This window comes from Macaca fascicularis, chromosome X (genome assembly GCF_037993035.2).
Source record: "Macaca fascicularis isolate 582-1 chromosome X, T2T-MFA8v1.1".
In the NCBI taxonomy this organism is placed as follows: Eukaryota; Metazoa; Chordata; class Mammalia; order Primates; family Cercopithecidae; genus Macaca; species Macaca fascicularis.
The window spans coordinates 26,156,296-26,172,910 of NC_088395.1; the positions used below are offsets into that span (position 1 = coordinate 26,156,296).

Here is a 16,615-nt window from a genome sequence, read left to right on the forward strand (position 1 = left end):
GGTGCCCCTCTGAGAGGGAGCTTCCAGAGGAAGGATCAGGCAACAAAATTTGCTGTTCTGTAGTATTTGCTATTCTGCAGCCTCTGCTGGTGATACCCAGGCAAACAGGGTCTGGAGTGGACCTCCAGCAAACTCCAAAAGACCTGCAGCTGAGGGAACTATTAGAAGGAAAACTAATAAACAGAAAGGAATAGTATCAATATCAACAAAAAGGACATCCACACCAAAACCCCATCTGTAGGTCACCATCATCAAAGATCAAAGGTAGATAAAACCACAAACATGGGGAGAAACCAGAGCAGAAATGCTGAAAATTCTAAAAACCAGAGCACCTCTTCTCCTCCAAAGGATTGCAGCTCCTTGCCAACAATGCAACAAAGATGGACAGAGAATTACTTTGATGAGTTGACAGAAGTAGGCTTCAGAAGGTCGGTAATAACAAACTTCTCTGAGCTAAAGGACGATGTTCAAACCCATTGCAAGGAAGCTAAAAACCTTGAAAAAAGATTAGACGAATGGCTAACTAGAGTAAACCATGTAGAGAAGACGTTAAATGACCTCATGGAGCTGAAAACCATGGCACGAGAACTACGTGACGCATTCACAAGCTTCAGTAGCCAATTCAATCAAGTGGAAGAAAGGGTATCAGTGATCGAAGATCAAATGAATAAAATGAAGCGAGAAGAAAAAAGAGTAAAAAGAAATGAACAAAGCCTCCAAGAAATATGGGACTATGTGGAAAGACCAAATCTACATTTGATTGGTGTACCTGAAAGTGATGGGGAGAATGGAACCAAGCTGGAAAACACTCTTCAGGATATTATCCAGGAGAACTTCTCCAACCTAGCAAGGCAGGCCAACATTCAAATTCAGGAAATATGGAGAACATCACAAAGATACTCCTCGCAAAGAGCAACCCCAAGACACATAACTGTCAGATTCACCAAGGTTGAAATGAAGGAAAAAATATTAAGGGCAGCCAGAGAGAAAGGTCAGGTTACCCACAAAGGGAAGCCCATCAGACTAACAGGAGATCTCTTGGAAGAAACCCTACAAGCCAGAAGAGAGTGCGGGCCAATATTCAACATTCTTAAAAAAAAGAATTTTTAACCCAGAATTTCATATCCAGCCAAACTAAGCTTCATAAGTGAAGGAGAAATAAAATCCTTTACAGACAAGCAAATGCTGAGAGATTTTGTCACCACCAAGCCTGCCTTACAAGAGCTCCTGAAGGAAGCACTAAACATGGAAAGGATCAACTGGTACCAGCCCTGCAAAAACATGCCAAATTGTAAAGACCATCGATGCTAGGAAGAAACTGCATCAACTAACAGGCAAAATAACTAGCTAACATCATCATGACAGGATCAAATTCACACATAACAATATCAATCTTAAATGTAAATAGGCTAAATGCCCCAATTAAAAGACACAGACTGACAAAGTGGATAAAGAGTCAAGACCCATCAGTGTGCTATATTCAGGAGACCCATCTCATGTGCAGAGACACACATTGGCTTAAAATAAAGGGATGGAGGAAGATCTACCAAGCAAATGGAAAGCAAAAAAAAAAAAAAAAAAAAAAAAAAAGGAGGGGTTGCAATCCTAGTCTCTGATAAAACAGACATTAAACAAACAAAGATCAAAAGAAACAAAGAAGGCCATTACATAATGGTAAAGGGATGAATTCAACAAGAAGAGCTAACTATCCTAAATATATATGCACCCAATACAGGAGCACCCAGATTCATAAAGCAAGTCCTTAGAGACCTACAAAGAGACTTAGACTCCCACACAATAATAATGGGAGATTTTAACACCCCACTGTCAATATTAGACAGATCAACGAGACAGAAGGTTAACAAGGATATCCAGGGCTTGAACTAAGCTCTGCACCAAGTGGACGTAATAGACATCTACAGAACTCTCCACCCCAAATCAACAGAATATACATTCTTCTCAGCACCACATTGCACTTACTCCAAAATTGACCACATAGTTGGAAGTAAAGCACTCCTCAGAAAATGTAAAAGAAAAGAAATCACAACAAACTGTCTCTCAGACCACAGTGCAATCAAACTAGAACTCAGGACTAAGAAATTCAAAACTACACAACTACATGGAAACTGAACAACCTGCTCCTGAATGACTACCTGGTAAATAACAAAATGAAGGCAGAAATAAAGATGTTCTTTGAAACCAATGAGAACAAAGACACAACGTACCAGAATCTCTGGGACACATTTAAAGCAGTGTGTAGAGGGAAATTTATAGCACTAAATGCCCACAAGAGAAAGCAGGAAACACATAAAATTGACACTGTAACACCACAATTAAAAGAACTAGAGAAGCAAGAGCAAACAAATGCACAACCTAGCAGAAGGCAAGAAATAAGAAAGATCAGAGCAGAACTGAAGGAGACAGACATACAAAAAACCCTTCAAAAAAAAAAAATCAATGAATCCAGGAGCCAGTTTTTTGAAAAGATCAACAAAATTGATAGACTGCTAGCAATACGAATAAAAAAGAAAAGAGAGAAGAATCAAATAGACGCAATAACAAATGATAAAGGGGATATCACCACTGATCCCACAGAAATATAAACTACCATCAGAGAATACTATAAACACCTCTATGCAAATAAACTAGAAAATCTAGAAGAAACGGATAAACTCCTTGACACACACACCCTCCCAAAACCAAATGAGGAAGAAGTTGAATCCCTGAATGGACCAATAATAGGCTCTGAAATTGAGAGAATAATTAATAGCCTGCCAACCAAAAAAAGTCCAGGACCAGACAGATTCACAGCTGAATTCCACCGGAGGTACAAGGAGGAGATGGTACCATTTCTTCTGCAACTATTCCAATCAATAGAAAAAGAGGGAATCCTCCCTAACTCATTTTATGAGGCCAGCATCATCCTGATACAAAAGCCTGGCAGAGACACAACAAAAAAAAGAGAATTTTAGACCAACATCCCTGATGAACATTGATGCAAAAATCCTCAATAAAATACTGGCAAACTGAATCCAGCAGCACATCAAAAAGCTTATCCACTAAGAACAAGTTGGCTTCATCCCTGGGATGCAAGGCTGGTTCAACATATGCAAATCAATAAATGTAATCCATCACATAAACAGAACCAAAGACAAAAACCACAAGATTATCTCAATAGATGCAGAAAAGGTCTTCAACAAAATTCAACAGCCCTTCATGCTAAAAACTCTCAATAAACTAGGTATTGATGGAATGTATCTCAAAATAATAAGAGCTATTTATGACGAACTCACAGCCAATATCATACTGAATGGGCAAAAACTGGAAACATTCCCTTTGAAAACTGGCACAAGACAGGGATGCCTTCTCTCACCACTCCTATTCAACATAGTGTTGGAAGTTCTGGCCAGGGCAATCAGGCAAGAGAAAGAAAGAAAGGTATTCAATTAGGAAAAGAGGAAGTCAAATTGTCCCTGTTTGCAGATGACATGATTGTATATTTAGAAAACCCCATCGTCTCAGTCCAAAATCTCCTTCAGCTGATAAGCAACTTCAGCAAAGTCTCACAATACAAAATCAATGTGCAAAAATCACAAGCATTCCTATACACCAATAACAGACAGAGAGCCAAATCATGAGTGAACTCCCATTCACAATTGCTTCAAAGAGGATAAAATACCCAGGAATCCAACTGACAAGGGATGTGAAGGACCTCTTCCAGGACAACTACAAACCACTGCTCAACGAAATAGAAGAGGACATAAACAAATGGAAGAACATTCCATGCTCATGGATAGGAAGAATCAATACCATGAAAATGGTCATACTGCCCAAGGTAATTTATAGATTCAGTGCCATCCCCATCAAGCTACCAATGACTTTCTTCACAGAATTGGAAAAAACTACTATAAAGTTCACATGGAACCAAAAAAGAGCCTGCATTGCCAAGACAATCCTAAGCAAAAAGAACAAAGCTGGAGGCATCACATTACCTGACTTCAAACTATACTACAAGGCTACAGTAACCAAAACAGCATGGTACTGGTACCAAAACAGAGATATAGACCAATGTAACAGAACAGAGGCCTCATAAGTAACATCACACGTCTACAACCATTGATCTTTGGCAAACCTGACAAAAACAAGAAATGGAGAAAGGATTCCCTATTTAATAAATGGTGCTGGGGAAACCGGCTAGCCATATGTAGAAAGCTGAAACTGGATCCCTTCCTTACACCTTATACAAAAATTAATTCAAGATGGATTAAAGACTTAAATGTTAGACCTAAAACCATAAAAACCCTAGAAGAAAACCTAGGCAATACCATTCAGGACATAGGCATGGGCAAGGACTTCATGACTAAAACACCAAAAGTAATGGCAACAAAAGCCAAAATAGACAAATGGGATCTAATTAAACTAAAGAGCTTCTGCACAGCCAAAGAAACTACCATCAGACTGAACAGGCAACCTACAGAATGGGAGAACATTTTTGCAATCTATCCATCTGACAAAGGGCTAATATCCATAATCTACAAAGAACTTAAACAAATTTACAAGAAAAAATCAAACAACCCCATCAAAAAGTGGGTGAAGAATATGAACAGACACTTCTCAAAAGAAGACATTTATGCATCCAACAGACACAAGAAAAAATGCTCATCATCACTGGCCATCAGAGAAATGCAAATCAAAACCACAATTAGATACCATCTTACACCAGTTAGAATGACAATCATTAAAAAGTCAGGAAACGACAGATGCTGGAGAGGCTGTGGAGAAACAGGAACACTTTTACACTGCTGGTGGGACTCTAAACTAGTTCAACCATTGTGGAAGACAGTGTGGTGATTGGATCTAGAACTAGAAATACCATTTGACCCAGGGATCCCATTACTGGGTATATACCCAAAGGATTATAAATCACACTACTATAAAGACACATGCACATGTATGTTTCTTGTGGCACTATTCACAATAGCAAAGACTTGGAACCAACCCAAATGTCCTTCAATGATAGACTGGATTAAGAAAATGTGGCACATATATACAATGGAATACTATGCAGACATAAAAAAGGATGAGTTCATGTCCTTTGTAGGGACATGGATGAAGCTGGAAACCATCATTCTGAGCAAACTATCGCAAGGACAGACAATCAAACACTGCATGTTCTCACTCATAGGTGGGAACTGAACTATGAGAACACTTGGACACAGGGCGGGGAACATCACACACTGGGGCCTGCTGTGGGGTAAGGGGATCGGGAGGGATAGCATTAGGAGACATACCTTAATGTAAATGACAAGTTAATGGGTGCAGCAAACCAACATGGCACATGTATACATATATAACAAACCTGCACGTTGTACACATGTACCCTAGAACTTAAAGTATAATTAAAAATAAATAAATAAATAAAAATAAAAAACACACAACGGCCACAAAGTTAAAATCGAACAAATATGGTAGATATTAACACAACTATACCAATAATAACTTTTAAATACAATGATTTAAATGCACCAATAAAAAGACCAAAACCAGAAATTGTCAGAGGAGATTAAAAAACAAAAAACAAAAAACTTAATGTTGTCTACAAGAAATCTACCTTAAACATAAAGATATAGATAGATTAAAAGTAAATGAACTGGAAAAAGATATGTGATTGTACTGCAAATGTAAAGAAAGCTGGAGTAGCCATGTTTGTTTCAATCAAAGCAGAATTCAGGTCAAGGAAAATTATGAGGTATAAACAGGGGCATTTCATAATGATAAAGGGGTCAATTCTCCAAGAATATATACCAGTGCTTATTGTGTATGCACCAAAAAACATGGTGTTAAAATGAGTCACATAAGGCAAATACTGATGAGACAAATCCACTCTTAAAGTTGAAGACTTCAACACACCTCTATCAGTAATTGACAGATACAGCAGCCAGAAAATCAGTAAGGGTATAGTTTAACTGAACAGCACCATCAATTAACCACATCTAAATGACTTTTATATAATACTTAACCAAATGATAAAATGCACTTTTTCAGGCTCACATACACCAAGATAGAACACATTTTGTCCCATAAAAACACACCATCAAATTTAAAGGGATGGAAAGCATACAAAGTATGCTCTAAGTTTACAATTGAATTTACCTAGAAATTGAAAACATAATGATAGCTGGAAAATCCCCAAATATATGTAGATTGAACAACATGCTTCTAAATAACACATGGGTCAAAGAAGGCATCTCAAGAGAAATTTTAAAAATACAACTTTTCAAAATGTGTGAGGAGCAAAAAAAGTAGAACTTGCAGGGATATTTATATCATTGACTGCATATACTAGCAAAAGGGATATCTAATATAATAATCTAACCTTCCACCTTAGAAAACTACAAAAAGAAGAGTGAATTAAATCCTAATAAAGTTAAAAATAAATATTAGAGAAGAAATCAATAAAACTGAACACATCAATAGAGAAAATCAGCAAAACTAAGGCAGTCATCAGTCATCAAATCTTCATTTGATAAGATTCATAAAATTAATAAACCTCCAGTTACATTAACTAAGAAGAGAGAAGACACAAATTGCTAATGTCAAAAATGAAAGAAAGGCCATCACTGATTATTCTATTGACATTAAACTGATAGTAAAGGAATATTATGAACAATTCTAGGCCCACCAATTTGGTAACCTAGATGAGATAGACCAATTCCTTGAAAGACACAATCCAACAAAACTCACACAAGGAGACAGAGATCATCTTAATAGGCCTATATCTATTAAAGAAATTGAATCAATGATTGATAACCTTCCAAAAGAATAAACAACAGTGCCAAATGAGCTCACTGGTGAATGCTGTCAAATCTTTAGGAAGGAACGATATCAATTCTCTGCAAACAAACACAAAGATGAAAATATACTTAATATCATGGATCATTAGGGAACTGCAAATTAAAACAATCAGATATCACTACACATGTATTAGAGTGGATAAAATCCAAAACACTGACAAGACCACATACTGGAGAGGATGTGGGGCAATAGAACCTCTCATTCAGTAATGATGGGGGTGCAAAAATGGTACAGCCTCGTTGGAAGACAGTTTGTCAACATCTTACAAAATTGAAAATACTCTTTTCACATGATTCCGCAGTTGCTCTCCTTGGTTTTTAGCCAAATGGGTTGAAAACTGATGTCCACACAAAAACTTGAACACAAATGTTCAAAGCAGCTTTATTCTTAATTGTCAAAACTTAGCAGAAACCAATGAGAATTAAGTGTCCCACAAGCATACAATGAAATAGTTTAGTGATTAAAAAGTGTGTTATTAAGCTATGAAAAGACATGCAGGAACCTAAATGCATAGTGCTAAGTGAAAGTAGCCTATTTGAAAAGGTTACATGCTGTAGGATTCTAAGTATATAACATTCTGGAAAAGGCAAAATTATGGAGACAGTTAAAAAAAGGGGGTTCTGGGGAATGGGGGAATAAGGGGAGCACAGTGGATTTTTTTTAGTATGGTGAAACTGTTCTGTATGATGCTGTCATAGTGTATACATGTCATTCATTTTTGAAAACCCATAGGATATATAACAGAAAGATTAAACCTAATATAAACTGTTGACTTTAGTTAATAAAAATGAATCAATATTAGCTCATCAATTTTAACAAGTATACCACATTAATGTACGATGTTAATCATACAAGAAACAGTGTGTGAACCGATGAGAGGGTATATGAGAATTCTTTGTACTTACCACCGAAGTTTTCTGTAAACTTGAAAACCGCTCTACAAAATAAAGTATGCCCATTAAAACTCCATCCCTGCGTTACATATTTAGAGTAGTTTGTTTTCCTGGAATAACCCATGAATATTTGCAGTTAGCTAATTATTTGTATTGATTTTCTCATCTGAAACTCTTTCACTCCTTAAGAAAACAGCCATTCTGTCACTAGTAGTTAAATTTGCTCAAGTGTCTTCTATCATTAAGTAAAATATAACACAACACAACACACCATGGCTCTTTAAACCTCCTTTAAATAATTGTTTCTGTCCTAAATAAATTTTACACTCCCTAGTTTTTGTATGCATAAACATACACACAAAATACATACATATATTTATATTTATATATTGAAAATATTATAGAGCATTAAGAGATATATGTTCAGCTTGTAAAAAAATTGAGCTCTACACATAAAGTTCTATTAGCATAATTGTTGAAAAGTAGCCCAAGCAGTACTTACAGGGATATTTATTGCATTAAATAGATTTACTATAAAAATGTTTGAAACATTGTAACAATTCAAGAAGCTAGAGAATGAATAGCATATTAAACACAAAGAAAAGGTAGGAAATAATGAAGATAAATTCAAAAGTGATAAATGAGAAAATAGTCGAACCAACTAGTAAAAGCCAGCTCTTTGAAAAGATTTATATAACAATGTGTATGAGTATTATCAATTACAAATGAAAAAAGCAGAAATAAATGATATTAGATAAGTAAAATTATACAAAACTTGGGTGTAGAAAAGATGTAATGCTAATAGGGAACACTGTAAGTATTATCTGTATCTCAGGATAACAAATGATGGACAAGGAGAAGGTTCTATCTGAAAAATTTTGGGTAACAAACTCAAAAGAATTTTGGAATCAGAGAATTACCATCTTGTAACCCGTGACAGATAAAAGGATAAAAGTGATGGCTGCCAACATCATCACAAAGGAAATAACAGAAATTATCTATCTCTTAATGAAACTGTACCGTATCACCTCTGGGGTGCACTTGCCAATAAACTTTAATATGAATAATATTCTACTTATAAAAATTGAAGATTATTCATGACAAATCTTAGCTAATTGAGTTCATTATTCTATTCTCTGTACTACTGCATATATTTGAGAATTTCCATAACAGGATTTTATTATGAATATAATGCTTTTAAATATGAAAACCTAAGTAAAATGGAACAATTTTTAGCAAACTGAAAATGACTAAAACGACCCATAAAATTACAGAACTCTTTGAATGCACAGTAGAAACTGAAACTATAGTCCAAACCCAAAGTACCATCAAACTGTTTTAGGACCAGCCAGGTTTAGAGACCCATTACATCAAATGGTGAAGAAGAAACTAGTCACCACTTCATGTAAACTCTTCCAAACAACACAAAAAGATTGGGAGAATTACTCCATCATTTTCACAGGCTTGCTTTCGTTGACACAAAGACCAGATGAAGATATTCCAATAAAATAACATTTAAGACAAGTTCATTCACATAGAGACAAAATATTCTCAATAAATTCATAGTATATCCAATATAGGCATATCCAATATAGCAGTGAATTAATGAATAGCCTGTATCCAAGAAATGAAAAGATGATATCATATTAGAAAATATTATCAATTGGAAATCACTGTTACCAAAAATGGTGAAAAAGCATGTGATCGTGTGCAGGGGTAAAGAAAGAGCCTTAAAAATCCCTCAACACCAGTGCATGATAGTAACTTTTAGCAAACTTACATTAGGAGAGAATTTCCATCTTGTAAAATCTATAAATTGACATACTGAATGTGAAACATTACAAACATCCCAAATAGAGTCCAGAAGAATATACACCTGTATAATATAAACCCTACTGCTGACAATTGGATGAAAATACATCTATAGTCCACAACCATAATAATGCCAAGTAAATTAGAGGTAACAATAACAAAAGGAGATAATTGTGATAATAGAATCTCCTATTAAAAAAAAAAAACACAAAACAACGTAATTGGTGCAAAAATATTTAAATGTATAAGGAAATTAAGAAAATGTGTGTACAAAAGATCACTATAGGTAAGTCAGGAGTATAGTCACACAAAATCAATAACTAATTATAACATGTAATGTGAAATATGCCTTTCACAACAGCAACAATATCCAAAATATATCTAACAGAAAACCAAATAGAAATGTACCTGTTCATTAAGGAGACGGCTATAAAAATTTACTGAAAGACTTAGGAAAAATAAGTCTCCAATAAAGCAGTATACTATGTTTATTTACTGTGGAGGAGATATTGTAAAGATGTTGATTCTCCTTAAAATGTTTACAGATTCACTGCCTTAGCCATAGCTGTGAAGATGACAACCAAACCTGGGCGGTTCTTTCCCATGACCAAACTCAACCATACAGAAGTTAAAGGAAGAATTTAAAAAAAAAAAGGCAATATTAACAACAGCAAACAAAAATGAGATCCCTGAGAGACGGTCAGTTTATATTGAACAAGAACTGGTGTGTGGGCAGCTAGGGGCATGCACTGAAGTAGAGACAGGTCTGTAGCCTACAATAGAGGCAGATAACGGAATTGGCTAGAGAAAAAGCTTTAAAACTTTGGTCTTTGCTTCCTTCGCTGTGCCATTGCACAATGCATTTTTTTTTTTTTTTCTGCTTATCTAAAGGAAATTCAGTCAGGAACTCAGACCCTATGTGCCAGTTCCATGGGGTAATATTGGGACAGCAAAAACTTCTGGGTAGGCTGAAGAAGTATGAATCCAGACACTATGCTAATAACCACCTGAAACTTCTTTAGTGGAAGTGGACTGGCCTTTAAATTCGTATTATTTTAATATAATATAAAGAATGGACTAAATTAGGATAGCAAAGATTGCAGTGAGTCACACAAGATAATGGTAGAAATTCACTCATGAAAGTGTTGAATACAGACACTGATGTCAGCCAAGAGAGAAGTCCCAGACATAGTTGTCAGGCTAAGAAGTCCTCTCACTTTCTCCTTATGAATTTTACAGGATCTAGTCAGAGGAAGGGGATGAATTTACATCAGAAAATGGAGAAAACTGAGACACTGCCAGCAGTCAATGTGAGGACCCTGAGTGAGGACTGAGGGGCTCCACACATCAGAAGAGACAAGAGTGCCCCCCAAATCTCCCTTCATTCCCTGATCTTGCATCACAACTTAATAGCTGCAGCCAGGTTCAGGAGGCCCCAGGCAGTAGTGGCCAGGTGAGGTGTAACCGAATTTCACATGAGGAGTCTCAGGAAGTTGAAGTCTAGTCTGAGAGGGTGTCCTCAAGTCACTAGAGGGGGCATGGCAAGAATGAAGCGACGACACTGAGTAAGGGATGAGGGCAAAGTTCATTACAAAAAGGGGGTCCCACAGAGCCCCACCCCTACCATCAGTCTTGGAAGGTCCCGGCATGGCTTCTGGGCTCAGGCTGCACCTGACTTCCTACTCTGAACTCTCAGGGAATGAGAGCCTCTATCTCAGGTTGACTGATTCAGCTCAACAGATAGAGAAGTCCAAGGGTCCACGAAAAGCCCCTGAAAGAACTTTATGTGACTTCCCTGGAATCTGCTGCACCCACAGAACACAAGGGGGAGTGACAGAGCCCGCAGCTGCTGTTACGCTGGGAGGGCCAGGTGGGCGTGGCCGGAAGTGGTTCCTCCTGACTTCCACCTAGAAAGGGGTCTGAGCAGCACGCCTCAGTCTGAAAAGTGCTGTGTTACGTCAGCGGAAGGAGGTGTCCCAGATCTTCTCAGCTGTCTTGGTGGGTATCCTGACCTAGAACTGGGGGGGCATTCCCCAACTTCAACCCCCTTCCCCCTAAAAATGGCGGCTCCACAGAGCCCTGCTCCAACCTGCCCCGAGCTGGTCCCGGAGGAGTCCCCAAGCATGGCTGTTAGGCCCAAAGTCCATTCATTTTTTCCATCATGTTGTAGAACATGAAGGCCTTGGTCCAAGGCTGGTGGACGTAGGTCAGTAGAGGGAGAAATCTCAGGCCCTACATAGTTAAGAGGACCCTTCTTAGGACTGAGGGAACTCCATGTACCATAACGGGTTGCACCGAACTCTGCCCTTGACGTTAGCCTGGGGGTCTGGGCAGGTCTCTAGAGACTGAGGTGCATTCTCACTTTGTCCCTGTGAAAGTCAGAGAGGTAGGCCCCTGGTTGTAAGGAGATGGCAGCAGGTTAGTGAGGGCGATTTCCAGGTTGTGGGAAGAGTCAGGGTGAGGAGTCTAATTACCGTGAGGACCGTTCTCACTATAACAGGAAGAGCACTAAAATGCCTCCGCTGTTGTCAGCCCTAGGCGGTCTGCGTGTCCCCGGAGTGAAGTGTTGGGCAGAAGTGCTTCCTTATTTCCTGCTGGTTAGTATTGTAAAAATTGCTAGTGTCAATTTCAGAGCGGCACAGGGAAATGGGCCTCTGGGTCTTGTCAACAATTTTAATGATGATCCTGAATGTAAACAGAGAGGATCCGACCCCTGAACGGAAGGTCATCCACTGCCAGCCGGTGCTGTCACCTCAATAAGCCCCAAAATGGGCTGTCATTCTAGAGCCTAATACTCTAACTTCCTCCTGAGTTCGAAGGACATAAACTGACCAGGAGAACAGGAGTCCTGTGGGTTCCTAGAGCAGTTGTTTTGCAGAAACCTGCAGAAGGGGCGCTAGTTAAAGCCAAGATGGTCACTCTCAGCCGAAGGTATTGACGTGACATCACTCTCTCCCATCCAGGTACCAGCCTTCCCAGTCTTCTTACCCACACTCAGCCATAATGCCTCGGGGTCAGAAGAGTAAGCTCCGTGCCCGTGAGAAACGCCAGGAGACCCATGGTCAGCCACAGGGTCTCACAGGTCCCCAGGTCACTGCAGAGAAGCAAGAAGAGTCCCACTCTTCCTCATCCTCTTCTCACGATTGTCTGGGGACTCGTCGTAGGTCTTCTGATGCCTCCGTTCCTCAGGAGTCTCAGGGAGTGTCACCCACTGGGTCTCCTGATGCAGTTGTTTCATGCTTAAAATCTGATGTGGCTGCTAAGGGCCAAGATGAGAAAAGTGCAAGCACCTCCCCCAAAGCCTCCATTCCTCAGGAGTCTCAGGGAGTTTCACCCACTGGCTCTCCTGATGCAGGTATTTCATGCTCAAAATCTGATGTGGCTGCCAAGGGCCAAGATGAGAAAAGTGCAAGCACCTTCCTTGAAGCCTCCATTCCCCAGGAGTCTCAGGGAGCTTCACCCACTGGCTCTCCTGATGCAGGTGTTTCATGCTCAAAATCTGAAGTGGCTGTCAAGGGTCAAGATGAGAAAAGTCCGAGCACCTCCCCTGATGCCTCCATTTCTCAGGAGTCTCAGGGAGCTTCACCCACTGGCTCTCCTGATGCAGGTGTTTCATGCTCAAAATCTGAAGTGGCTGTCAAGGGTCAAGATGAGAACAGTCCGAGCACCTCCCCTGATGCCTCCATTTCTCAGGAGTCTCAGGGAGCTTCACCCACTGGCTTTCCTGATGCAGGTATTTCAGGCTCAAAATATGATGTGGCTGCCAAGGGTCAAGATGAGGAAAGTGTAAGAGCCTCACAGAAAGCCATCATTTTTAAGCGCTTAAGCCAAGATCCTCTAAAGAGGAAGGCGTGTGCATTGGTGCAATTGCTGCAGGAGAAGTTTGAGAAGAAAGAGTCCATTTTGAAGGCAGACATGCTGAAGCGTGTTGGCAAACGTTACAAGCACTACTTCCCTGAGATCCTCAACAGAACCTCCGAACGTTTGGCGGTGGCCTTTGGCGTTGAATTGAAAGAAATGGATTCCAGCGGCGAGTCCTACACCCTTGTTAGCAAGCTGGGTCTCTCCAGTGAAGGAATTCTGAATGATGCTAAGGGGCTGCGGAAGTCGGGTCTCCTGATGTCGGTCCTGGGTGTGATCTTCATGAAAGGTAACCGTGCCACTGAAGAGGAGGTCTGGGAGTTCCTGAGTTGTTTGGGGATCTATGCTGGGATGACACACCCAATCTATGGGGATCCCCAGAAGCTCATTACTGAGGATTTGGTGCAAGATAAGTACGTGGTTTACCGGCAGGTGCGCAACAGTGATCCTCCACGCTATGAGTTCCTGTGGGGTCCACGAGCCCATGCTGAAACCACCAAGATGAGAGTCCTGCGTGTTTTGGCCAAGAGCAATAACACCAGCCCTGGTTTATACCCCCATCTGTATGAAGACGCTTTGATGGATGAGGTAGAGAGAGCATTGAGACTGAGAGCTTAAGGCAGAACTGGCACTATTCCCTTGGCCAGGGCACCTTATGGGGCCACATCCTACAGATCCTCCCATTTCTAGGGAGGTCTGAATTAGGATTTTCGCTTTATGTTAGAAGAGAGTAATGAGCCTTCTAAGTACTGCAGTATAGTAGAGGCTGGAGGGAACAAGATATATCTCTTTCTTTTGTCTTGTTATATATGAGTAACTTGTAGATTTATGTTTTATTTCTTTGTCAATTTTTAAGATTGTTTCTGTTAAGTGAAGGTTTATTTTGCTTCAGATTATACAGTTATCAAAAACATAGCTCTCACATTCATGGCTGTTTAACCAATTTGAAAGTTACGGTTTGGGTATTAATAAAACAAAATCACACAACATATTTTCGTTGTAATTCAGAACTAGATAACATGGTAATAGAAAATGGATTTTGATATGAATTTTAAGAACTCCACAGTAAAAAAGTTGACATCATAATATGACGAGAAAGAAAAGGAAAAACAGAAATGTAAAAGTTTGTTTAATTCTTGGTTTGCCTAATTCCTTTTCCTATTTCTTTTAGTATAAATAAAGGATACTTGGATTTATTTAGGTTATTAAGACTGCCGTTTGTTTTGTTCTAGTGCACTTTATATTCTATGTTGTCTACTGCATCAAAAAGCCTTTCTGATTGCAGGGTGGTATTTTCTGGGTTTAAAATCATCACATGAAATGCAGTGATCAATATAAGCCAGAATGAGTTCACTAAAAACCTTCTTGAAAAAAGGCGGCTACATTCAAGAACTTGCATAGGCTTAAATTGTCCCAAATATTTTCAAGATGTGGTAATTTTGTTTCTTAATATATCCTTAGGAAAATTAAAAATTAATAATTTATATAAAAACACATACTATAGTAACTGTCATTTATGACAGACTCAGCATTTCCTACTTAGTATGCCATATTTTTTATGGACAGTATTTATACCCCAAAATTCCTACAAGATGGGGTTTAGCAGACTTACTTCAAAATGAATAAATTACACATTTCTAAAAGCTCACAAGCTTGTAATTGACAGAGCTGGGATTAGATCTCTGGTCTGGATTCATCTAGAGCACACATTTTCCAGTCCTCTCAGCCTGAGCCAGACTTTGTGTCTTTTAATTCATTTTTCCTCTCACTGCCCAAAATGCTTATCAGAGCATTAAAAGGACACTGTACCCAAAGCACTTCTTTGGAATATACAACTAGAATAATCATAATGCTGAATAAATGAGTAGTATGAATTGCTAAAAGAAAAAATAATACACAGTGACAGTATGATCATCTGGATATGCAACATCAGATAACCCAATAAGATCAGGAGCTCCCCAAATCATCTTGCTCTGCCCTTTCCCCATAGAAATTAAATATCCTCAAAGCAAAGTACATAATAGGCTAAGTCTGGCTGGCAAAGCAAAGAATAGATCAGTGTGCTTTTTTCACTGACAGCCCACCACCTGTCTGGGGCCTCCTGCCTTGTGGTACAGCTTCCCTGTCTCGTACAGAACCTGGGACAGGGAGCCATTGTCTGCAAGGTTTGCAGTAGGGAACCTGCTCAATTGTTTGCAGGTGTGTGACATTTCCCAGCAGGCTTAAACAGAAAGGAGGCATGATGAGAACCCCCATAAATGAGGATTCTGGAGATCACTGCCTCAGAATATCGGGGTCACTGAGAGACCAGGCCCTGCCTACTCTCAGATCTAGAAGGCCCAAGCTATAGCAGCAAGCTAAAATTTCTCTATTTATTCAAGTTCTCAGGTACATAAGAGTCCTGGTCTAAGGGTGGTGTGCTCTGGTTATTGGGAGGAGGATCTCAGCCTCTGAAAACTATCAAGAAGAGGACTCTGAATGAGAAATGAGGAATGATCCACCCAGAACAGTAGGGGCTCTTAAAGCTTTATCTTGCTTTCTGCCTTGGGTGGCCATAGGCAGGGCTATCTGGTTGAGGCTCCTCCTCATTTTCTCTAGGGCTTCTACTGGTGCCCCAGGGAGATAAAGGCTTTGATCTCATGGCAGTAGCTCCGATTCTGCCCATGTGGGGTAGCCAAGGAGTAGCACCCTGACTTCCCCCTCTGGTTTCTCAGTAAAGGAAAAGCTTTGGCTTGAGGCTGGCAGACTCAGCTTAGTAGAGGAAGGAGTTCTACATCCCCAAATCCATATTAGAACCCTGAGTGAGAACTGAGGGAGCCACTGACTCCAAAACAGTGGAATCTTGTCAGATTCTGACCCTGCTATTATTCCTCAGAGGATCCTCAATAACTGTGGCCAGATGTGGCTGTTCCTAACTTCCATTTGGGAGATTCCAGGAAGATATGGCCTTGGTCAGAGGAGTGCAGCCTTGAGTCAGTGGAGAGTGGAGTTTCAGATTTCATTAGGTAGGAGTCAAGGTAAAGATGCTGAGGGAGGATAGAGGAGACCACTCACCCAAGAACAGTGGGAATGCAGTGTCCTGTCCCTATTGTCAGCCCTAGGAGGACCAGGGCAGAACTCTCAGACTGAAGTGCCCCCTCAGTTCCTCTGGCAGTGGTCTCAAGGAAGTGAGAGCCTTATTCTAATGGGAACAA

At 39.6% G+C, this 16,615-nt stretch overlaps 1 protein-coding gene across 2 annotated transcripts; it reads left to right on the forward strand.

The window, feature by feature from the left end:
- Positions 1 to 11,471: 11,471 nt before the first annotated feature.
- LOC102125611 (melanoma-associated antigen B6-like) lies at positions 11,472 to 14,626 on the forward strand. 2 transcript variants are annotated; one of them, XM_045384458.2, is made up of 3 exons: positions 11,472 to 11,558; positions 12,524 to 13,041; positions 13,294 to 14,626. In XM_045384458.2, exons 2-3 carry the CDS (start codon positions 12,564 to 12,566, stop codon positions 14,037 to 14,039), a joined length of 1,224 nt encoding a protein of 407 aa, XP_045240393.2. In that variant the 5' UTR covers positions 11,472 to 11,558; positions 12,524 to 12,563; the 3' UTR covers positions 14,040 to 14,626. The 2 variants fall into 2 exon arrangements, with proteins under 2 accessions (XP_045240393.2, XP_045240392.2); XM_045384457.2 differs by lacking the exon at positions 11,472 to 11,558 and having other exon boundaries at positions 12,564 to 12,761; positions 13,011 to 14,039.
- The last annotated feature ends 1,989 nt before the right edge of the window (positions 14,627 to 16,615 follow it).

What these genes read in the sequence shown, in the direction of transcription:
- LOC102125611 (XM_045384457.2), top strand. Translation starts at nt 12,564, where the DNA reads ATGCCTCGGGGTCAGAAGAGTAAGCTCCGTGCCCGTGAGAAACGCCAG. An exon ending in TTCCTCAGGAGTCTCAGGGA is followed by an intron (nt 12,762 to 13,010) that starts GTGTCACCCACT and finishes CAGGAGTCTCAG; the next exon opens with GGAGCTTCACCCACTGGCTC.